Consider the following 24,741-nt stretch of genomic DNA (forward strand, 5'->3'; position numbering starts at 1 on the left):
GTATGTGGATAGCTTCTTCTGCCACCTAGCCATTTGCATTTTCTCTGCCATAGACAATGACATCCTCCAGCCTATTCAATTCTTCTGAGTTCCAGCCATTGGACCCTACACAGGAGCCAATCTTCCCACCAGAGTTAATGGTAAGTTCATTCAAGTAGAAATAATGTGTCCATTAGCTTCGTTGTTCTGCACAGGGTTTGAGTGTCCATAGTGTCTCTGCCCTGAGGAAATGGCAGTGCAAAAGACAGCTGCTAGTAAAAGAAGATGCACAGGCATGCACGCTTCCCTGTTTTATACCAGGGAAGTCTTTTAAGAAAGGCTGGCTTAGACATGCAAGCCAAGTGCCTGCCCTAGCTGGCTGGTTTTCCTCTCTATTTATCACCATATATGCCTGCTCTTTGGTTGCCTTCCTTTCTGGTCACTGCCCACACAGGGGTGGAACTGTTGCAGATAGAGCGATTTCAATTTACTCGGTCAGATATGAACTTTGACATTAAATACAGCCATAGATGAGCTTATCACACTGTGCTCCCTTCATAGCATTGGAAGAGAACTAGGAGCTATGAGGTGTAGCCGGGTATATGTTTCAACTAGATGACTTCCCAAAAGCATCAACTTCTCTCCACAGTGTAACAGCAGTAGAAGTTGACTGACTCACACTGACAAAAAAGTTAGATGATATTAGTTTTCCTCCATGTTTCATTCCTGTGCTTTTTGGGGTAGTTTTCGCCTAAACATGTGTTCCAGACAGGAATCTAGTCCAGCACATGGCATGTTTAAAGCTTCCTTCACATTTTACAAACACCTGAAATTCAATCATTCATTCTGCTGCTGCACCTGGCCTAAATGTGTCATCAGCTACAGCATGAGTAGGTTCTCATGGACCGCAGCATACTATATATTAAGCTTGAGATTAAGGGGACTTAACAAAGTCCCCTTTGTTTCTTCTCTAAAATGTCCTGCCTAAGGGTTGATCTGGTGTTGCTGAGAGGCAGCCATGTTAGTCTGTTTTCTTCAATCACTGAATGATGGAATTAAGAAGGGAACTAGAATCTGGCCTTACAGCTGATGACTCAAATTCAGCAGTGCTAAAGGCTGACATTTTTGCAGTAAGATGAGAACAGAAAACTTGTTGCTTCCAAGATGGCCGAAACCACAAGCATCTGCCAGAACTTTGATCAGATGGAGGTTACTGACAGAGATCTTGCTAGGGAGATATGGCAGCAGGATGCACCTGACAGCATCAGGAAGGGAAAACTTTTGTCAGCATGAAAAAGACTCTTGTCACCACTAGTGGAAGAGTGGGGAATGGCTATCTGCCAACAACAGTGTGGATATCGTAACCACATGTCAGTATTTTGACTGATGGAGCCTGGCCTGGCATAGGCATAGGCAGCTTGTGAGCAGGGATTTTTGGCTTTGATGTAGGGTCTGAGCTCTATCTGAATTTCCTTTTCCAGACTCAGAGTGACAAACAGCAGAAACAGCTGTGTTTCAAAGGTGAGCGTGTCATGTGGATCCAGCCTACAACTCTCAAGGAATTGGTGGCTCTCAAATCCCAGTACCCCAATGCCAAGCTCGTTGTGGGGAACACAGAAGTGGGTAAGAGAAAGAACTGATGCTCATTATGAGCTGTTGGAAAACTTTCCATGGAATATTTTTGTGTCAACAGTGCAGATGTGAATCTCCTTCACACCAATACTGTTCAATATCTGTTTAATCTTCAGGTTCTATGTAGGAATAAATTTTCTTCTGAGGTAGATTAATCTCACAGTGAATGATTTTCCCTTTGCTTTGCTGTGTTGGGAGAGGAAAAAATGCTTACCTAGACTTCTGAGCTTTTGTGCTAGTTCTATGGAATTTTGAGAGAGGGGAGTGACACAACATAAATGTTCCCATAATCAATTCAGTTGTGAAACCTGCATTTTGAAAGATTTTTCCGTGAGTAAACACTCAAGACTTGAAATCTTATTGAGGGATTTTTGTTTGTTTGTTTGTTTTGTTTGGATTGGCTAGGGTTTGGTTTTGTTTTGTTTCTTGTTTTGTTTTTTTCCTCCAAAATATGTACTTCTGCAAAGATAAGTGCTGAGGAAAAGAGTTCAGATATATGTAATAATTCTGTTATCTTGAGTAATTGGTTCAGGAGACAATCTGCAAACTTTCTGTGGGTCATTGTTTGTTCCTGAAGGATTATGTACAACAATAGCCAGGTTTCACAACTACTAAACAGTGCATTTAAGGTTATTGTATGCCTTGAGTCTGTAAAACTTCCCTTTGGGAATTACGGTATTGGTGGAAAACAGCTTTTAGTATGGTATCTATGTAACTTTACATAATCTGTGTAACAGATAGTCAACAGGCCTGCTGCCATTTCATTGGGAAATTGTTAGGTTGGGCTGTCTGTCACCTGGCTATCACTGAAGGAGTCTTACTTTTCCTTAAGGTATCGAGATGAGGTTAAAGAACATGTTGTACCCAGTGATAATAGCACCAGCATGGATCTCTGAAATGAACGCTGTTCAGCACACTGAAACAGGTGAGCAAGTTGCCTATGAAGTGAATGGGGACTCCACAGAATAATAGAGAGGATATGAAGGAAAATTCCCAGATGAAAAATGCCTTTCTATGAGCATTAATGCCTCTCCCATGCAGGGAATCAAGTGAGTGATATTTAAAAATAATTTGAGAATCAAATAGGGCTTTCACTAGAATGTGTTAGATATTTTATCTGTTTCATGCATAGTGTTTTACCTATATTAACTGGGTTAATAATGGGTTTCAGTGGGCAATGTTTTTATTTTGAAAGATTTAAAAACTAATAACTAGGGAAAAGATGCTGGATTTGACAGTCTCTGTGTCCAAGTATTGCATTCATCTTCATGGTGGAAACAAGTCAACCTTACAAATAGAAGTAATTAGGACAATGTAATACATTTGACCCAGTACTTGGGGGCATGTTTAAGGTGTAGAAACTAGAGAGGAATTGGAGTTCACTTCTCAAAGGACAAACTAATACCTACAGGAGGGCAATATTGCTCATTACAGACTAAGGCAAAAGGGTGGTGGGTTACTGTCATGTGAGAGGCAGTACCATCATGAGCTGTGATTTAAAGGTGACTGTTTTTTCTGTGATGTTTACATGCAGTGCATGCAAAATAGTCTAGTATGCCTGAATATCTTATCTCAATTCTGCTGTCTAAACTCAGCAGCATCTGAGCTTTGTAGAGGCAATTATAACAGTCTTTCTGTACCTGCATGTGTGGGAGAACAACTCTTTTCATCTGTTTGTTTTCAGGGATCACCTTTGGTGCTGCCTGTACTCTAAGCAGAGTAGAGGAGGTGCTGAGAAAAGTGGTGTCAGAGCTCCCTCCTTACAAAACAGAGATCTTCCAGGCTGTCCTTGAACAGCTGCGGTGGTTTGCAGGGCCACAGATCAGGAATGTTGCTGTAAGTGACTCAAGAACATCAGAGACTGGAACTGAAAGCTCAGGCTGAGGAGCCAGCCTGCCTCACCCAGTGTTGGTGTGCTTTGTGCTTCTCACACGAGAACGTTTGCAAGCCTAGGCAAAGAAGCTAGTACACATAAACCAATCACAGGAACTGACAGAAACAAGGGTCTCAGCTGGTGTCTATGCTACACCAATACCACCATTTTAGCAAGCAAAGGAAACATGGCAGTTGTTGAAGTCTTTCATTGCTGTTATCAGGATAAGTGGGGGAAACTGTAAGTGATATTTGACTAGTTTAACAAAAATGTATTTAGAGTGCTGGACAAACTTCAAAGAAGCAAGTGTGCAGATTTTTGCCAGCACAGCTATGGTAGTCATAGTGTTAATACATCATATCTGGCAAATTGTCCTCTACTTCTAAGGGGAAAGAGGAGGTGGGTTTTGTGTGTTCAAACTCAGTGTACTAAAAGATAAAAAAGTCAAGCAAGCAGACAGGCCAACCTACTGAATTTTGTTCCACAAGATACTATGCCATACATTTGTATTGCAGCCAAAAAACTTGGGTTCCTGAGTGTTACTGAAAAGATGCTCTCTACTTTCATGGATCTTCCCTTAATTGCAACTACAGTGATTGAATTTTGGCATTGCTGTGCATACGTGATTTGAACATAAGATAGTTTTGATGCATTACCCAAAGACTATTCCTAAAACTGTTTCAGGCAAGTGTTGATATCGACTGGGACAGCAATTGATTTCATGTTTCACACTTTGCCACTTTATTAAACTTCTAAAATTGTTGAGTGAGCAAAAAGAATTTATCAAAGCCAGCTCAAGCAGAGCTCACCACTACTGCACTGTGCACAGAATAATACAGGATTACAAGACCCTAAGGCTGTATTTTCAGGTATTTAAGTACTTAATCTGATGCATATATTATTGCTCCAGGCTCTTGGTGGGAACATAATGACAGCAAGCCCAATTTCTGACTTAAATCCTGTGTTAATGGCAAGTGGAAGCCAACTGACTCTGATATCAAGTGGTAAGTTTCTTATATTTCCTCGTGGCACCACAGGGAGTGGGATAGTCAACAGTCCTCTGCCATGGTTTGTTAGGACAAGTCAGAACTTCAAAGTGAAAGTTAACATTACATAAAAGAGGATTAGTCTGAGTATTCAGGGCTTTTGCTCTTTTTGACACTGAAGTCCTACGGGTAGGCTTAAGGTGTGCCTCCTAAAGAATTGATGACTTTCCTACTGATCTGTGTGTAGGCTAAGGAAAGTGAAAAGAGGGAATAACATTGAGATGCTGGAAACTGATTTACCTGGATGCTCAGCTGTAATTAGATGAAGAAGGAGAGAAGTGTCTTTGATAATTTCCTGTGCAAATAAAACTTCATGTGTAGGCAGAAGCTGTCATAGATTCCATAAAGACCAAAGCAAATCTGAGAAAATCCTACCTGATTTCGTAAAACAGAGTGGAAAAAGAAAAACTGGTATCATATGAAGAGTGATTTGTGTAGGGTGAAGGCTCTTTCACATGTGCTATTGCCATCTTCCATCCAAGTTATTAATTTGTCTGCTTTTGCTCTCTCCTTGCTCCACAGAGGGCAAAAGGACTATCACAATGGATGAGAAGTTTTTCACTGGATACAGAAAGACAATAGTTAAGCCTGAAGAAATACTTCTCTCTGTTGAAATACCCTACAGCAAGAAGGTAGGCTTGTAGGAAAATACTTCAAAGTCCATGGAGCTGAAATGATGTTATTTGCGTGTTATTTTCAATGTTAGGTATGTTCTTGGAGACTGACCTCCAAATGTTTATGTAGTCCCAAGGAAGCAAGTAAATTACTTGGTGAAAATCTAGCAACATCCTCCTTTTTGACAAGAAAGGGGAACTGGGTTCTGTGATAAAGTTTTCTAGTGCAAGAAATATAAATTTCACTTTATTGCCTGGAACTTTTTGAGTGTATTCAGTAATGATGAAAGGTGACCAGGTGATGTTTCCAGAGGTCTAAGTTCTGTTTGTAAAACAGTAAAGCAAAGATGCTACCAGTTCTTGAAGTAAAGTGAAGGTTCCTCCTTCATTTCTGTGAACTGAAATGGGGAAAAAAGTGTGTACAGGGAAGAGTGAAGTTCAGCTACTGTATCCTTGCCTTGCAAGAGAGAAGCTACAAGGGCTGATTGTTTTGGCAGGGTGGACTTGCACCTTCAAATGAGCCTGCAAAACTTCCTTTTAATAGAACAATGAACACTTCTGTAGCAGCATTAACCATAATTGATTCAGAGATTTTTTGCCTTTAGAGATGAGAACATCAGACTGTAATTTTATGGCTGTGAAAGTATTTACCTTTTTGGGGCTTGAGGCTGCTACAGGTTGTAAGATACAACAATTCATAGTATAGTGACATGTTTTCTATATAAATGGAAAAAACACAATTTACTTAAAATGCCATTGTATTATGGGTTAGAACCAATAAATCCTTTGCCTATCGGCTTAATTTTTGTATCTGCCTACTAAAGGAACACATCTATTTTATTTGTGGTGTTTTTCCATCTATTTCTGAGAGATTCTTCTTTGGTTTTGTGATAACTCCAGGAAGCATTGCTTTTTGCCAGAAATGAGAAACACACTTGAGTTAGTTAACAGAAAACACCATATTCCTCCATCCACACAACAGTTCACATGGCAATTTCACAAAACAAACAAATGTTTACCAGGAGGGCAATGGTTTTGTCTCTAGGTTATATGCAGCTCATTGATCTGAAAAACTAAAACAACTTTTGAACTCTCTACTTCATGGTTTCTTGGCTGATCTTTGCTCTCAAATACAAAGTCAAGGAGACTAAAGTTCTTCAGAGGATGTCTGAAGCTGATGGTATGTGGCAGGCAAAGTCTGTGATTTTCTTACAACTGGAAGCAGGACTGTCAGCACACAGCTGTATTGATTTTTTTTTGGTTTATGTTTGTTAAAAATTGATATTACCACTTACATTGATGTGACTTGCCACACCAAGGGTAAGACTGGCCTGACAACAGAAAGAATTAGACTAGAGAAATTTATCATTTTCCTCAATTCAGTGTTACTGTAGTGGGACTATGTTCAGGGGTAGGCTTTATTACAGAGAGGCTGTTAAGTGAGAGGTGGTAACACCTTCTTCTCCTGATAATTTCTGAGTCAGATATGTAAGATACTCATGGAACAAAGATTTTTGAGTCCATACTCATAAGGGGATTGCAGCTGAGCAAAGACAGTATTTAGAAAAGGAAACAGATCACTGGATTAAAGATAAAATATAAACAGATTCTAGAAAAGAAAACTGCTTAGCTTTTTGTATGTAACAAGGCATTCCTGGAACAGGACATATCCTTTCTTTAACAACCATTTTTCTCTTCTGGACTATAAAAATGTTCCTTGTGTTCCAGATAATGTTGCCAAACATAATGTACCACTTACATTATACTCATTTAGCGACCATCACTTTCTCATGTTCTTTCCCTTGCATACATCTTTATCACATTTGTCACAGTTACTTAATTTTAATGATAATAGTATTCTGCTTCACATAGACATTTACTGCTTTTCAAATAGAAAAAGCCTGACAACAAAATGTATATTTGTCTCCCACTGTTTGCTCAGTATTGCCATCAGAGGCTCATAGTATGACAATTTTTGCTGTGCTTGAAGAGACAGAATGTGGTCATGGAGCCTTATTTCATCCTTTTAATTAGTACCTTCCAACCTTCATCCATTATTGATCTCTATATTCCACAGTGGTGGAATGACATGGAAACAATGTTCTTGTAGTTGTGAATATTGCTTATAATTTTTTTTAGAGCCTATGGATTTCTTAATGTGCTCCTACTTAGCCTTGCATGTTGTCCAGAAAGGGAGAGGGGAGATTAATCCAGGTCTCTAAAATGCAACACTTAAGGGTTTCTTGATTTTCCTATGAGAATAGCTAACACCTAGAAACTTTCACTGTGATAATTTAGAGAGGACATGCCTTGTTGTTTGACTAAGAGGTAGGGCAGACAAGGGCTGCTGATGTGATAGTTACCATACCTGCACTCCTAGTGAGGAAAAAGAGCAAGGGCCTTTTCTCTGTGCAGGACTCTGTACCAAGAAAACTGAGGTGTCGTGTGAGAAGTAAAGGCAAATAATTGCCTTTTTATTGCATTCATGTTGTGGGAAATCTTCTCTGAAGTAGGCAATAAGAGAAGAGGCTGCTTTTCCTCTTCTTTGAAAACTAATTGATTTAACAAGCAGAATGGCAGTGAGGATGCTATTGATGCTCTTCTATTATCTGCTAGCTGCCCACTAATTACTTGAATTCAGGAAATGAAACACCCTTCAGTTACATCTCCAGTAACAAGTTCTATATGTACAAAAGGAGCCTCTTGTGAAACTGTGCTCATCGTCAACAACAGAGAAATTGTTTTTCACAACAATGAAAGAATTGCTGTCTACTTCTGATTACACATAATTAACAGAACAGACTGATGTGCTGCACAGAGTCATTTGGCTAAGCATTTAGAGAAGGAACTTGGCAGAAAACTCTCCAGAAGGACCATGCAAAGACATCAGGTCTGTTTCCTCTCTTACTCTGCAGGATGCCTGAATAGCAATTTGGCATAATCCGCAAGACAGGCAAGGGGAAAACTCTTTCCAGGGTGACACTGTCACTCGGTGTATACTGGTGGAATGTTAATCTCATATTTACTGCCACTCTTCATAGGAGAGCTGCTGAGTTTTGTGAGTTACAGTTGCTGGTGCATTAAAAAGAATTTCGTCACTCTGTGGAGACCAGTAGAGGTTTCAGGATAGTTACTGAGATTTGTATCTGCACTAACAGATCGAAATTGTCTTATATTAATTATTTTGGTTTAGTCTAGAACTGAGACCTTTGTGATTATTGATTTAAATTCTTCCTCTTACTGAGGAACTGTAAGCTTGTTTATGTATTAAAAATCTATCATGATTATTCCTGTCAAGATTTGGAAAAGATGTGGCAGGTAAAAGCAGATCTTCCCCACACAGTCCTAGGTTGGCTAATAACTGCTGGTCTAATACATTAGAATTAATTGTTGAATCATGTGAAAACACACAGTGCTGCCTGAACAAATATATCCTGCTTGGCCCTGCAAGATGAATCAACCAGACACAGTTCCCTGGAATCTTATCCATGTAGAGATAGATTAACAGATTGTCCATTTTTATACTCCAAAACATGCCAGGGAGAACAATAAAGAAATATTTTTGTGTCTTCTAGGGTGAATACTTCTCAGCCTTCAAGCAGGCTTCCCGTCGGGAGGATGACATTGCTATTGTGACCTGTGGGATGAGAGTCCTCTTCCAGGATGGTACTAGTCAAGTGAAGGAGATAAAACTAAGCTATGGAGGAATGGCTCCTACAACTGTCCTGGCACTAAAAACTTGCCAGGAGCTCACTGGCAGGTAAGAGTTTTTCTGTGATAGAAAGGCTGTCTAATGGAATAGTGCTCATTTTTACAAGAGCAGTTTAAATACCCTAGATCTCTTCTGACAGTACACAGAAGGAGAAAGGAGAAGAAATGTAGCTATGCTTCTGCAGCAGTCTGTGTTTTGTGTGATGCCTTGCTTCCTTCAGCAGTCCTTACCCTCAAAGATCCATAGAGAGCCATTTCCTTGCTAAATTCACTGATCTATTAAAGTAGGCAGAAACTAGATATGAGCATGACCTACAAAACTGGTTTTCTTTCAAACTGGATTGAGAAATCTGTGCTCTTATCATTTAACAGCTTTGCCACTTCTTTAGAAAAGATGACATGAGCTCAAGATGAGAGCAAGGCTGACATGTATACTATAAACAGAGACAGATCAAGTGATCGTTGCTTAAGAGCTCATGAGGCTGCCATGTCAGATGAGTTAGTCTGCCTCAGTGATATTTAGGTCTGAGCAAGGTCTCTGTGTTACTTTTGTTCCCTTGCAGAGACTGGAATGAGAAGCTGCTGCAAGATGCCTGCCGCTTACTGGCAGGTGAGATGGATCTGTCTCCTTCCGCTCCTGGTGGGATGGTGGATTTCCGACGCACGCTCACGCTCAGCTTCTTCTTCAAGTTCTACCTGACAGTCCTTCAGAAACTGAGCAAGAATCACAATGGCACTGTGAGTGCTGCTAAGGAAGGTAGATTTGGGGAAGGAAGATCTTTACTTGCTGTTTTGATGGGAAAGGCATGGCGAGAACTCACATTCAAGACGAGTCATGCCTGATAACAAACTCCATGTGGCAACAGCTGCCAGAACTACTCTTCTCATTACCTGCATGGAAGTTACTGGTGTGTCTTCGCACTCGCTTCCTTGTGGCATCCCTACCTTACTGGGAAAGGATGCTTATCTGTGGGTTCACAGGAAGATTCCTGTGAACTTCTCCCCTTCATTGCATTACAACTGTTTTCATGCCTCTGGCCATTCTTTGCATAGAGGATGAGCCCTGTTTGCCTCTCACCCAGTAAAAGAGGAATTATGTTCACTGGAGGATGGAAAATGTCCTGGGCTACTGGGGAATGTGAAAAAGAGAGTGGTAGGGAAAATGACTGTTCTTTAATGCGTTTCTGGCAGAACAATCTGTGCGAGCCCATCTCCTCGAACTACATGAGTGCTACAGAGCAGTTTCACAAAGATCCCATTGCAAATGCTCAGCTTTTCCAAGTAAGTAGCAGTGTCTGCTTGATGTGGATCTGGGATTTGCCATACCTCAAACTATGCTTCTTGCCTTGTTATTTCCCCGAGTATGGGCAATACATGAACTGATATAATGCCATTCCTGAGGCTTGTATTAGGGTCTTGATCCCTTCCTTGCTTTAGGATGCAATATTCTTTCCTGTCATCACCTAAGACTATTCCTACATGCACAGCTTCATAAAAATTGCTGTAGGCAGCACTTTCTTCCTGCAGCCAGTTCCATATCCAAACTGAAATTGCCTTTTTGCTTTCCCCAGTTACAGCCTGCCTTTCTTCGCATCTCTCAGGCTTCAGATTCAGGATTTATCTTCTTTCTCTGTTAATAACATATTATTTGCAGCTTTGAGAGGGGAAGTTAGCTTCAGAACTTGAACCTTTTATGCAAGCTGTCGCATCAAACCCTTGTCTTCCATAGCAGTTTCAAAACTCAAATCCCTTTCACTTCATTCTCCTCAGCCCCCTCTGTGTAGCCACTCTGTCTTGGTTACCTTCCTTTCCCACAGCACTGAGCCTCCATCCCGTTCCGCATCTCACTAGAATGTCTCACCGTGCCTTTGACTGTCCCGTCCATGCTTCTCTCACCTGCAATCTAAGCAGGAGCAGTCAGTCATGTGTTTTATTCCAGGAAGTGCCCAGGGGGCAGGCAGTTGAAGATATGGTGGGCCGGCCTTTGATGCACGTTTCAGCAGCCAAACAAGCATGTGGAGAAGCTGTTTACTGCGATGACATCCCTCACTATGAGAATGAGCTGTACCTAACACTGGTGACCAGCACCAAAGCCCATGCTAAGATCCTGTAAGTGTTGCTTCTGAGTTTCAGATGTTGGAAGTATCAGGTGCCTGGTGGCTTAGAAAACATTGACCTGTCAAGTTGTAGGTGATAAAAGTTTTTTTGCATTACTGGCAACTCCAGTTCATTGTACATTGTCACGTGAAGGTGAGCCATGTGTGATTTGCCTTGCAAATCTGCATTGGTGGGAGTATGAGAAAATTAACACCAATCTTGGAGCTTTGCTAAAGCACAAAGCCCTCAGCCTTGTGCCAGTGACCACCATATGCAGTATTTTCTAGAGGCTGCTGTCCATGTTCTGTTGCGTTTGCATTGTGCACTCACATTTCAAGCTGCAAGCCTATATTGTTCTGCAGAGGAAATAGCAGAATATTTCATCAACTGACAGAAGCAGCTCAGCCTGTGATTTTGGCAGTCAAAATATTGGCTCTGAAAACTTCCACTTCACTCAAGTCAGATTTTGACTACCATCTGTATTTCTAAACTAAAAGAAATTGTCAAGAGTTTGTTTTTGAAGCATTACTGCAGAAGCACTGGAAAGTGAACTTTCCAAACAAAAGTAGCATTGTCTTCAGTTCCTGCTGTTGAAGAGTGAGAAAGTTAGTTTATACATTTAATGGCTTTTAAAAATACTCTGTAGCTCACTGGGATGCATAAATAGCTACTTTCAGGCACAGTTTGTATCAGAGCTTCAGGAATCTAAACAAGCATGCTGAAAAAAATGCAGCAATTTACAGAAGACAATAAATCATTCCAGTTAGCAGGAACAAAGCCATAGCTTTTCTATTCACAACAGTTCCCATGTAGAGAAAGCCAATGTACACAATATTGCAAAAGGAACTTGAAAGTCTTTTGTAATACATTTTTTATGCACTGCTCTGTATAAAAACTAAATTATACTGAAATTTTCTAGTTATTTTCTGTCCTGCTTGTCTCTTAGTTTTAAATCTGTATATGATTGACGCAGATAAGAATTTTGGTTAGATGCCTCTTTTGTTGATTACCAAAGAAAGCCTTTCACGAAGCCTTTTTGACTCTGATGGCATAATTTCTTTTGCATCCTTTAAAATACCTTACAACTTCCTTGTCACTGATACTCAACAACTTATCCTTACCTCACAGCCACATTTTTCTCTAGAGGTGAACCCACAGCAGATTACATGTCTGCAGTAAAATTCTGTGATTATCAATGGACAGAGAGCGATCTTGCCTTCACAGAATCATGGCAGCTAAGAAGACAGTGGAGACACATCAGCACTAACACCAACCTGTCTTTATTGTAGGGTGTCATGGCATCTTTAATACATGTGATGATATGTCTTAGGGAAAAGATGTATGATGCAATATAGTCCAAAGAAGCAGACCAGTGATCAGACTCACAGTCAGGATTTAGATTATCATGTAGATCCCAAATTATTTTAGTCTAATTTGTTGCCCTTTCTGCCTTTGTCTCACATGATATTCAGGTAACAAACTTCTCTTTTGCACAGCCAGACTTCAGGGAATCAGGCCTGAAAATGTATTGTCTCATAAGCACTGATAAAAAGATAAATGAGAAATAATAACACCACCTCTCCTCCTTCCTTTCTTCAGTTCTGTAGATGCATCTGAAGCTCAGAACGTTCCTGGGTTTGTGTGTTTTGTCTCCGCCAAGGATGTTCCTGGTAGTAACATCACTGGCATCGCTAATGATGAGACTGTCTTTGCTGAGGATGTGGTATGTGGTTAAAAATAGCCTTTTTCAGTCACACTGCCCAGGAGATAAGATTTCTCATATTGTCCAGTGAAGTCCTCTACCTTATAGAGGGATAAATCTGAACTAGAAGTCAACAGAAATCTTGGAGCCAAATTCAAGAAGGCCGGAGTCCCTTCACCCCATGCCCATCTCATGTGTTATTTGTACTACTTTCCTCTAAGCTGCAGGCCACTGAGACAGGCTCACTCGCTTGATTACTGTCCAAAGATGTTTGTGATCATTTTCCTTTGACTGGTTTTAAATAGAACAGGCCTGAACAGACAAAAGACTGCACAAAAGGACTAGATGAAGAGAATTATCATGAGTTAATTAAATTATCATTTACTGCATATATACACAGCAAATGATGGTGGGCCCTAATCTTGCCTGTAGGTCACTTGTGTTGGTCATATCATCGGTGCAGTTCTTGCAGACACACAAGAACATTCCAGAAGAGCAGCTAAATCTGTGAAGATTAAGTATGAAGAGCTCAAACCTATTGTCACAATTCAGGTAAGATGTCTCAGATCTGCTTCTGCAGTTAGCTGGGCACTCCTTGATGTCTAGTTAACTTCTGTTCTTATACCTGTGCTTATTTAGCCACATGCTTTGTTAGTCTTTGAGGGTGCAGCAGGATATGGATAGGAAAAAATATTTCTATATTTAAATATAAAGAGGACGCACCTCATCAAACTTCTTTTGTGTTATTTAAAGCTAAGCCAGACAAACCAAACTATGGTAGATGTGCTCAGCACAATTTTTGATTTAGATTAACAAGGTTACTGCAAGGTACATTCTTACCCACAGGTAGGTGCTTTCTTTCAGTATTCTCTGATATGAATCTGCTGGCTTCATTGGTATTCATTCATGCTTCATTTTGTGATTTTTAACACTCAATAACAGGGTGTGAAAACATCTCTTCTAGCTCTGTCACTGCATCGCTTCTCTGCAATTTCTGCAGACTGCTGGTCTAGTTTCTAAGCTGATGAAATTAATTTTCCAGAGTTCACGCTCCACTGCAGACATTTCCACAGACTGCGTGGACATAGCCCTTAAGCAGCTTTCCCCAAAGCTTCCCCAAAGGCTTTCATGTGGTTTTTTTTTTTAGCTAGAATGCGTGTTTACGAGATTTCCTTATATGAGAGTAAAAGCAAATGATAATGCCTAACACAGCAGTCACATATAGAAATGACCAAAATAAAAAAAAGTATGAAGTGGTTCTTCCTGGGGAGAAATTAGAACCGTGGAGTTCTAATTAATTTTTGTAATGCTCAGTATTTCATATCATGTGTTTTTTAAAGTGAATTGTATTAATGCAAGTACCAAGAGTCTGTGCATTGCCTAGTAGACACATTGGTACTGTAATCTCTGGAGAGAGGTTTTGATTTATTATGCGATTTGTAGTTTCACAAACAACATGTGAGAACTTTTCTTAGGCTTCTAGTTATTTATTAAACCATGGAAGATAGATATGGACCAAATATGTTCCGATTTTTTTGTTGTTACTGTTTGGTTTGGGTTTTTTTTTTCATTATGGAAAGCTTCAGTTTTAGCAAAAGTGAAATGTGTTTGTAAAACATCTCAAAGAAATATTATTATATATTAGCTCAGAAGTGAAATATTTCTACAGAAGTTCTCATCCCATCTGAGAGACCTCTTTTTCTCCATCTTTTTTCATTTTTCTTTCTTTTTCTTTTTTTTCCCAATGTTCTAGACTGCACACTACAGTTAATGCAAGTTCTAAGTTATAGATCTGGTAGTGACATACTGTAGGCACAAATGTGGCGTGGACCAGCCAGGTTGAATAAAGATGGTAGGAACACGTTAATGCAGCTGGCAAGCTACTTCCAATTATCAGAAGCAGGTGCTGCAAGTTAATCGATAGGGCCCTGGGTGATCACATGGGCAGAAGCAGCATATAAGGAAGTAGCTAGCACAGGAAGGGTGGCTTTGAGTCTACTGTGTTGGTTGTACTATGTTGCCTGTGTATGTCTCTGCATGTGCATTGCCTAGATTCTCTATGTCTTTGAATGACTATTACTTGCACAGCTACAACAACAGACCTTGAGGTTCTGAGTCTATAATGTAAAACAGTTAACAAGGAGCAATCTAAGATTGTTCAATTGTGGTGTTTCTTGTGAAATTGCTGTGTTCCCAAAAATTGTTTTGTACTACTTTAAGTCTAGCCACTTGGCTATTGCCATAATTACTGTCTGATAAGTTCTTGTTCTATTTATGTTGGGTATTTCTTCTTCAGTCAGAGGAAGCTTTGATTTGCTCTGCTTCCACAAAAATTTTATTGTGTCATTGTGTTTCCTAGGAAGCTATTGAGAAACAATCTTTTCTTAAGCCTATAAAAAGGATAAATAAGGGAGATGTGAAGAAAGGCTTTGAAGAATCTGATCACATTTTGAAAGGTGAGAGTAAGCATTAATACTTTTCAAAATAGGATAGTTTGTGTGAAACTAAGTCAAGCTATCAAACACCGTTTTATGCATATGAACTGAACTCATGAAAGTAAGGCTTGCGGGGCTGAATTATTTAATATTAAGTTTTGACTAGCTATTTACATACAAACAGCTTGTGAAAGATTTTATTCCAGTTTCAAACAGACTTGGATGCTCTTATTTATGCCCCTATAAATGTTCTCTTCTAATGTAAGGACACATTTTTTCTCAAGCAAATATTCTACAAAATGATCTTTTTCTTGAAATGTATCCATATAGGAGCTTTTCCATGCACAGACATAGTCTGGTCTGAGTCTTACAGATAGTCAATATCCTTTAACTTGGTATACCACCGTGTTGTATGGAAATGGGACGTACATGCATCTGAGCACTGGTGGCTGTAGGCATCATGAAGAACATGGTGCAGCCCCTGTAACACTTTCTCAACAATGATCTTTGGTCTGTCTCTGAGGATGGCTTCTTTGGTGTGCTTAGTTTCATTCAGTTGGAGTTTGCCAAGCAAGTTGTGGAGACATGGGTACACATAACAATTATCAACAACTGCTTAAAACCTCTATGAATTGGAGGTGAAACTGCCAGACCTGTCAACAGGAATGCTTCAGGCCCATGTTGTGGCTTGGTGTAAATACCACCAAGCGATAGCTCCTGAGAGGAAGAATCTCAAACATCAGACCTTTTGGAGAACTCTTAATCGATAAGAGGGAGTTATATCCCTTTTACAGACCTGAGAGGGAAGTTAAATCAGTTACAGACACAAAGCCTAGTATGAAGGGATTATTCCCAAAGATCACGGAGAAGCATGTCTCCCTTATCTCCTCATGGGAGAAGTGAAGAATTATTTAACTGAAACACCCTTTTCCAGGTCTGTTATTTGTTCTGTTTCGGTGAGTCTTCCCTCTGCAGTTGGTGATTGGTGATGGCACATCAAAAGTGTCATAAGCTGTTGTTAACTGTTTCTTATAATCTACTGTACTATGCAAAATGAAAACACTGTGCCAGACAAGGCAGAAATGACCTAGAAGAACAGGCTATTTAAAAGGCTGCAATACTATGTGAAGGCAAGACGAATCCTTTCCAGGAGACAAGAGAAAGGCCGTTGCTACATATCAGAATAGGCATCGTCTCATGCAAATGTGTATTTCTCACTTAACGAAGGCAGCTCTTTTGTTTTTGCCAAACTCAATAAAGGAAGAGAGGAACGGGATGTTGAGAACTGCTCTGAATATCATTTTTCATGGTAGCCAAATAGACCAGGGACATGACTTAGAAAGGCAGATGATTCTGCCATTTAATAGTATTTAGCATGAATGGAAATTGTACCTTCATCACTGCCAGGTAAGATGTCCTGGGAGAGCACCTCATGCAGTGGCAGGGAGTTGATTTCCAGTTAGATCTTTTAAAGGCATTTTGGATTTCTGTTTTTGTTTCCCTGCTTCAAAGTCTGTATTTGATCTGCTCATCTAGTCTGTACTTGATTTATTTTTATCCTCCATCTCATTGGTGTTATCAGGGCAGTCTGAAACGCACCAAAGACTGCATCTCAAGGGATGCTGTGTCAATGGCATGGTGTACGGGCTTAGTTTTGAAATGTCAGCCACTTGTGTTGCACTGGAGATTTTGTAGAAGCGAGAGGGGAGAATGGCTGTTTTTCTTTTCATTTTGTTTGTTTTTTTAAAGCAGAACCAGAAGCACTAATTTTAGAGCTAGGGACATCCAATGCTGGGCAGTGCAAAGGGTTTTCCATTAACACACGTCAAAATGGCAATAGCTTGCAGGTAATGCATGACAGGACACACTTTATAACACCACAGACACTCTATCTTTGGGACATTTCTTTCCATTTTCCAGGAGAGATGTACCTTGGTGGGCAGGAGCATTTCTATTTGGAAACACACTCTACTGTGGCTGTACCAAAGGGGGAAGATGGTGAGATGGAACTCTTTGTGTCAACCCAAAACCTAACAAAGACACAGGTACTGTCTCCTTGACCTGCTACCTAAAAGACATTTGTTTCTCAGTTTCAGACTAGATAAATGTTCCTGGGTTGTTTTTTTTTTACAGTTGGTCCTATCTTGTCTTGACTAAAAAGACCACATAGTCCTAGAGTTGTGTACAGCGTGCAAAGTGCATATCCTTCCCACTGGTGTCTTGAATCTGCTTCCCAGTGACAGAGATGTTTCTGCTGGCAGCACATCTTTGTCACCAGGGATTACATGCTTAACCTTTTCTGGAGAGGGTGCCAGCTGATCAGTAGGCATGATTGTTGAATGACATGTAAGAAAGGGAATTAGTGTAAACACTATGTACACCAACTCTGCCATCTTGTAAGATAGGCTACTGGGACTATGGGGTATCTTTGACCTGTTTACTGACTCACCAAGACCATCCAAGGGGCTCATAATAGAGTGAGTAGAATGAAGAGAGTGGTATGAACATCAGACCCTGTGCTAAAAGAGACCTATGTCTTCATAACCTCATCTCGCATCAATCTCTACCTGAATCTAGTGCTGTTTGCTGAAGCACTGTGAGCCTTCCCACTTCATCTCTGAAGTACTGAGTTTATTGACTCCAATTGCATCAAATTCAGTTGCAGGACCAATAAGACCTGCAACATAACAGAGTATTTGCACTGTTGCAATGGTTGCAGAAAAGCATTGTGTTGGTATCTAGTCCTTAACAACAGCTCAGCTCTGTACACGTTCTGCTCTTCTGTTTTCCTGTAGGAGTTTGCTGCTAATGCATTGGGAGTCCCTTCAAATCGGATTGTGGTTCGAGTGAAAAGACTGGGAGGAGGATTTGGAGGAAAAGAAACTAGGAATACTATTTTGACAACTGCAGTGGCTGTTGCAGCCTTCAAGTAAGTCTGGATGTGGGGGACAGGCCTTTTTCCTTCCAATCCATCCCAACCTGCCTCTTTCTGAAGTACCATTTGCACCAAAGCACTTTCAAAACTCTTCATGTATTGTTACTGTACAGCTTATAGCAAGCCTGGGATTTCTCAAAGTAAGTGTCTAATGGGAAGGAGGAATTAGACCTGCTCTGAAGGCCTAAGCTTATGCACGAATGTCATCTTTTAATAGGAAAGGGGGAGAACCCCTTTACTGTGCTGGTCCTTTGGTGATCTCTGAAGACTCTTGTATCTTAAATTATCTGCCTCTCCCCTTCACCCCAAACCCTTTCAAAATCCAACACTAGCCATGCTTTTGTGTAAGAGACGTATAAAAGTCTCCTCATCTCTCAAAGCTCTGCTACATCAGCCCTGCACTGCTCTTTCTCTGCTTTTCTGCAAACTCTTTTTGGACTTTTCCTTAGGAAGCATGGCAGGCCACTGAACAGAAATACATACTTTTCAGACCCCTAAAAGTTCAGGGAGTGAACCTGAACTGCAACCATTTGTGAAGCATAGATTGGAGAGGTGCTTCTGGTTATTGCAGTTTTGATATGTGCAAGTTTCTGTGGTTGTGAGGGGACATGGCCTCTGAGGTGGTATTTGTGCATTGCCTGTAACACTGCTTTTCCCAAGGCTGCCCTTGTAGGTGAGGATCCACTCTTCTGGCAATGCTGGATGGATCTTGTAACACATCAGCAATTTGATAAAATATCTTTGGAAGAACACAGCCAAAATGAATCTACTGTACTTAAACTAGCTTTATTTTCCCTGTGCTGAGCAAACCACCCGCTTTATCTAATCAGTAATACACATGCATTTTTTTCCTTCCTTTATCTCTGACAGACAAATCACTGTTTTTTATCTGGTTATGAAATATCATCTATGGCATTCCCTAGATATTTGTACGAGCTAATGAGAGGCACTGGGAAGTCAGAATTGTTAGAAAATGAAGACTAACTCCTCCTCTCTCCCTTGTTTTCCTCCTTGGATAATAAATAAGCAAATAGAAAACAAGATCAAAATGAAAGCTACTTAGTCCTCAGCAATATTATATAATTCATATGACATTCTATCATGCAAAGCAAAGAGGGTGAGCTGAGAAATAGTCTGGAAAACAATGGTTGCCCAGTCATTAGTGTCTGTCTCTATTTGAAACTATCCTTCTTATTAATATAAGAGCCTTCACAAGAGTTTTCACAATCAAGTCTCAACTTCTAAGATTTTTTAGAATTTTCTAGTGGGAGGTTTTACTCAATCATGACATTTTCTTAAGAGGAAGAGACATAAACCAGGCTGTTTACCTCCAGCTCCCCATTGCCACTCTGGAAAGACAGTGCTTGCCAAAATGAAGAGCTTGTTCTAGAGGGACTGTGTTGTGCATTTCAGGCTTTGGCTGATAAATGTATTCTTTAACAGAGCTGGCCGTCCAGTAAGGTGCATGCTGGATCGGGATGAGGACATGCTGATAAGTGGTGGGAGACATCCCTTCCTGGGGAGGTACAAGGTATGCATACATATGAGATGAATGCATGTTGTCTTCTTGTTTTCACCTGAAACATCAGTGACTCTGGAAAAGTTGCTGCTCTGGTTATTTCACTGCTGATCTCGCCTACTGCAAATGGATCAGGTCAGCTGGGTTGTAACATTTTTCCTGTTGATGTCCTGCAGAAGTTCTTTTGGCTCAGATGGTACCCTTCTTGTGACCTCAGCATAAATTCTTCCCTCTTTCTTTCAACTAAGACTTTACCCCTGCTGCCAATCACATTGCTCTTAGCTACTCCCCATCTGTACACATACCATACTATGTGCTTGCATTGTTAACTTCCTCTCCTCTTCAATCCCTATCCAACCACTTCTACTTTTCAAAGCAAAAACCTGTTAAGGTGTGGCAGTGACAAGTAGCCAACACTTATTTTAGAAGAGTCTCTGGGGCAAGATCAAGATGCATACACAGACTGTTTACTGGGAAGCTTCCTCAGTTGCTGCCTGTGTTTGTCCTATGCTGCAGCAGAGGACAGTCAGCCTTTTGCCTGTGTGAAGTCCATTCAGTTTTTGGAGGGTAACATGAAGCAGAACGTTTTGTAGAAAACTGATTCTTGAGGAAACTCTCTTGACAGGTTGGTTTCATGAAGAATGGGAAAGTCAAGAGTCTGGAAGTGTCATACTACGCCAATGGGGGCAACTCTGTAGATCTCTCTTATGGTGTAAGTAAAGTGGAAGATATTTCCCTGTGCAACCTTTGACTTCAGAGAGTTGGTGTCTACAGCATTGTTTGCGCATCCTAGTCTCTGACATGTCCGAAAACAGACCTTGATGGGTTTTTGGAGCCTATACAACTGCTGTCTGAGCCAACTGATCTGCCTTGGCATGTGCCACATAATACTTATTGATGCTGTAATAACTTAGATTAGGCAAAAAGGTCAAGAATGCTTCTATGCATTACAGAGGGCTGTGATGGCAAACTTGTTGCTCAACACAAGATGACTGATAGTTCCCCAGCTTTAGGGAAAGCTATTTCCTTGGAATAAGAAACATTCAAGTAAATAGGCTAATCAAGGCAGAGCACCTATCAAGCTTGTTAAGGACTGGCTAAAGCTAGTGTTGTGTTTGCAAGCACTCAGGACGAGAATGGACGTGAGTTCTGAGCTCGTCTCCAAGAATTTTGGTGCGAAGGTGTAAAAACCTCTCCCCTGCTGTCATGTAAGTGACCAATCCAATAGCCTAGTGTCAGTCATCCTTATTCTAGCTCCCTTTCAGTAACAGATTACTCACTACGATGAAGAATCTGGTTCTCTCAGGTGGATAATAGTATTTAACAGGAGTTTGGCTCAGCATGAGCCGTGAGCCAGCAAAAAACTTTGAAGCTTAATCTGTCACAGGTTCATAAGTGTCAAGAAAGATGTGTGCTTATTGTCTTGTCCTTCAGGAGGATATCAATTGACACCCCATTGCAAATGGGAGCGAGTACTGGCTGCACCTCAGTGCTCATCCAGCTATGTTTCCTACAGAACCTCAGGATGCAAGAGAAAGTGCTGGTTGTCGTAAATTAGCTTCAGAGCTTTCCATACTGGCTTTGGCAGCCAGTGAGAAGTCTGACGTGATTCATGTAAAATGTGTTCACTCCCATTTCTTTTCTTCATCAGGTTATGGACAGAGCCCTGTTACATTTGGACAATGCCTACAATATCCCCAATGTCAGCAGCGTGGGCACCATTTGCAAGACCAACTTGCCTTCCAACACAGCCTTCCGTGGCTTTGGAGGGCCCCAAGGAATGATGATTGCTGAGTGCTGGATGAGCGACATTGCTCGGAAGTGTGGCCTGCCACCTGAGGAGGTATCAATCCACTGACACATTTCAGGATGGTGCTGCTTTTGAACAAACTCTGAGAACTGGGCACAATCACAGGAAATTATTCAGCATAAGAACTTTTGCTTCATTTTTGCTAAGCAGGATCTCAAACATTCTCTTCTATTATAGTAAATTTCCTCAGTAGCCTCAAATGTGTAACACCTGATTTAGACAGAAGTTTTTTAAAATGTCTAAAGTCACTAGGTACCTTAATCTTACTAACAATGGGCTTCAGTCCCAGTCTCTCTTGAAAATTCCCAGCCTTAATGCCCTAGTCCCCATTTTCCAATTAACAGATATATGTACATTAATTCTACTGTTCTGTAAAGTGAGAATAGGATTAAAAAATAGGAACCAACATGTTTTTGTGTCTTCCATTAGAAAGATCTAGTCTGAAGCATTAAACTTGTCATGTCCTTTATATGTCTCTTTTGTAAGGTAAGGAAGCTCAATCTTTATCATGAAGGCGACTTGACTCATTTTAACCAAAAGCTGGAGGGATTTACTCTACGAAGATGCTGGGATGAATGTTTGTCAAGCTCCAGCTATCATGCCAGGAAGAAACTAATTGAAGAATTCAACAAGTAGGTGTTCTGCAGCTGTCTCGTTACTGGGTGCACTCATTGCCTACTAACTTCTGAAGTTCTCTTCACAACTGGAGTGGTATGAAGTCAGACCTTATATTTGCAGAGTGACTTCTAAAAATTTCTTCCTGTCAGTGAGCTGGTAGCTTAAATAAGGGAGGAGACAGACCTAGCATGACAGGAAAGGAAATGTAGCAAAGGAGCAGGAATCTGTAAAGTCCAGTTAGGACTCGCAATTTGTTATAGGCTTTCCACTGCTTTATAGTCTTTTTTTGGTTGGCTTGTATATACAGATAATAGTTAACAGACAATTGCTGCTATAAGCCTGGGGGAGCATCTTTAGTTCGGATTTCTTCTTATTGGGACCCATAAACAAAGCCAATCTTTCATTAAAAAATTCTGGTTAACCCCAGGTATTTCAGGTATTTATTCTCAGCTTTGCTACCTGAGCTGTTGGAGGGAAGCATAGTCTTGAGTCATGATGAAAGCCTTGAGAGTATATTTGTACCTCTTTTTCCTTTCAGGCAGAATCGCTGGAAGAAGAGAGGCATGTGCATCATTCCTACCAAATTTGGCATCAGTTTCACTGTCCCATTTCTGAACCAGGTCTGTAAGTGTCATTTATCTTTCCAGTAGAGAAGTTAGACGTATGCTGCCTCCTCTGTATCAAACCGGAGCTTTTCAGGGAAGTAGTAGATTAGTTAACGAAGAGCACACATTTTTCAGACCAAAATGAGCAACACAACAGTTACCAGTTTCTACTGTCCAAAAAACAGCACAATGCAGCTGCGTTTCCATGGTACTGTGTTATTATTCCCTCTTCCTCAATAGTTGAAAGACTCTTCCTGTGTTTGACCCACCTTGATAGACTGTCAGCGCTATTAGCAAGTTCAGGTGAAGGATGCGTCTCTTCTGTCTCTCACAGGGGCAAGTTTGGGTTACTTCTCCTGCTTTCTGAGCTGAAAATACTGACTGAGGTTTGTTATGCCATTGGAACTTCTACTGAGTTGGTGAGACTAAACCAAACTCACCTCAAGTGTGAACTAATGGCTTTAATTACACTGAACACTGGTCTAGTTCCAAACCAATTCTCTGTAGTTTATAAGTAAAATCTGCTAAGTGCTTCCCTATTTCATTTATGGTGACTCTTGGGTTAATGTTCCCTTTTGTAGGCTGGAGCTCTGGTCCATGTGTATACAGATGGCTCTGTGTTACTTACACATGGGGGGACTGAGATGGGTCAAGGGCTTCACACCAAAATGATTCAGGTAATAATGAGTTTGGGCTTAACTAAATGAGACATCTTTTCTGGAAAATTACACTCACTTTATAGTATTGCTTGGGACAGCCTGACACTTCCTCTATGTGCATACATAGGGTAAGAAATTCTAATTCCCCTTAATTTTTTCAGCAGCAGTGCTGGATTTCCAAGGCATTATCACAATTGAGTATGAGAATGAAAATTTTTTCATCATCTTAACTCTTATTATGTAAATAATAAAAGTTATGCTTACCATCTAACTTCTCCAAAGGTGTATTGTCATCCCATAAAGCTACAGTTCGCATATACTTTATACAAAAATTAGTCATATTGCAAACATTTATCTACATATGCTACTCTCTTTATACTTAAAAAAAACCTAGGGGAGCAACGTTGCTTTGGCAGGGAAATGAAATCGAATTCATAATAGGGCTCTATCTTCTGATTCTTAAAAATGTTGAGGGAAGAACTTAGTGTCACAATAGTGAACATCTGTCATTGTGGCAAAATTGTACATGTATGTGCTCACACACATTCAGTCTGTGAAGGGTAAATGTAACAATATTCTGACTAGCTCTCAGTCACCAAATCAACTGAGTCTTAAAGAAAACTGAAACTTTGGATGGGAGAGTATAGAGGTTGCATTGTGGATCCTAGCAGTGTAAGCAATAAATGAAAATGCTCATGTATAAGAAGAGCTTCTTACCAATTATTTACCTTTTGCTCTGCAGGTTGCTAGCAAGTCACTGGGAATCCCCACCTCCAAAATTTACATCAGTGAGACCAGCACAAACACCGTCCCAAACACTTCCCCAACAGCTGCATCTGTCAGCGCAGACATCAACGGAATGGCTGTCCATGTACGGAAACTCAGTTACTTAAACTAGTGGGTTATAACCTCAGACTCCAGAACATGGAAATTGATGTGTACTTATCTATTGCTTAATAAAAACAAAACCATCAAAAGGCAATTCCAGGCTAAGACTATCTCATAACTTTGTCACCTGCAGTAGCTGCTGGTGGAGTTCAGTGATCAATGATCAATTTTCAAGTTGGGTGAAACTCCCCTGCAGTCCTTTTGTAGTTCTAATATGAAATGTTATGATTACAATGAACAGAACAAAGCAGACATTTAAATAACTATCTTATTAGTAATTAATGTGGCCTTATCTAGAATAAGTATATTATACTGCAGATATTAGTGGAAGGTGGTATGTGGGCTTCTCCATTGAAAAGAGGAGTTTAGTACTGGTCATTCTCAGGTTTAAAGAAAAAAGGAAGTATAACTTGTAAAGTCATCAGGCTGTTTTTATTCTCTGCACAGCTTATCTGAGTAGGTTGACTTTTGTTAAGAATGGTGGTTTTTTTCAGTGTTATAGGATCATTTTGATAGATATGAGAAGATGTCTTGCTGTGACTTGGTTCAGATAAGGTTACTGTATAAATGGAGGCTTCTGATATTTTGTGTTATGGTCTGTAAAGTTGTGCGCCACAT

The 24,741-nt window shown here is 40.4% G+C and overlaps 1 protein-coding gene across 1 annotated transcript in view; it reads left to right on the forward strand.

Moving 5' to 3' along the window:
• XDH (xanthine dehydrogenase) overlaps positions 1–24,741 on the forward strand; it is a 49,959-nt gene that overhangs the window by 18,421 nt on the left and 6,797 nt on the right. Inside the window, exons 9-30 of the mRNA XM_061989640.1 lie at positions 54–140; positions 1,461–1,602; positions 2,444–2,536; positions 3,296–3,447; positions 4,395–4,488; positions 5,053–5,162; positions 8,720–8,904; positions 9,419–9,593; positions 10,047–10,136; positions 10,795–10,964; positions 12,552–12,675; positions 13,087–13,206; positions 15,014–15,110; positions 17,010–17,134; positions 17,885–18,018; positions 19,468–19,555; positions 20,169–20,255; positions 21,195–21,386; positions 21,840–21,985; positions 22,510–22,591; positions 23,158–23,253; positions 23,978–24,106. Of these exons, the coding sequence (XP_061845624.1) occupies positions 54–140; positions 1,461–1,602; positions 2,444–2,536; positions 3,296–3,447; positions 4,395–4,488; positions 5,053–5,162; positions 8,720–8,904; positions 9,419–9,593; positions 10,047–10,136; positions 10,795–10,964; positions 12,552–12,675; positions 13,087–13,206; positions 15,014–15,110; positions 17,010–17,134; positions 17,885–18,018; positions 19,468–19,555; positions 20,169–20,255; positions 21,195–21,386; positions 21,840–21,985; positions 22,510–22,591; positions 23,158–23,253; positions 23,978–24,106 (2,718 nt within the window). The remainder of the gene's footprint in view (positions 1–53; positions 141–1,460; positions 1,603–2,443; positions 2,537–3,295; positions 3,448–4,394; positions 4,489–5,052; positions 5,163–8,719; positions 8,905–9,418; positions 9,594–10,046; positions 10,137–10,794; positions 10,965–12,551; positions 12,676–13,086; positions 13,207–15,013; positions 15,111–17,009; positions 17,135–17,884; positions 18,019–19,467; positions 19,556–20,168; positions 20,256–21,194; positions 21,387–21,839; positions 21,986–22,509; positions 22,592–23,157; positions 23,254–23,977; positions 24,107–24,741) is intronic.

Source organism: Colius striatus, chromosome 2 (genome assembly GCF_028858725.1).
Source record: "Colius striatus isolate bColStr4 chromosome 2, bColStr4.1.hap1, whole genome shotgun sequence".
NCBI classification, from domain to species: domain Eukaryota; kingdom Metazoa; phylum Chordata; class Aves; order Coliiformes; family Coliidae; genus Colius; species Colius striatus.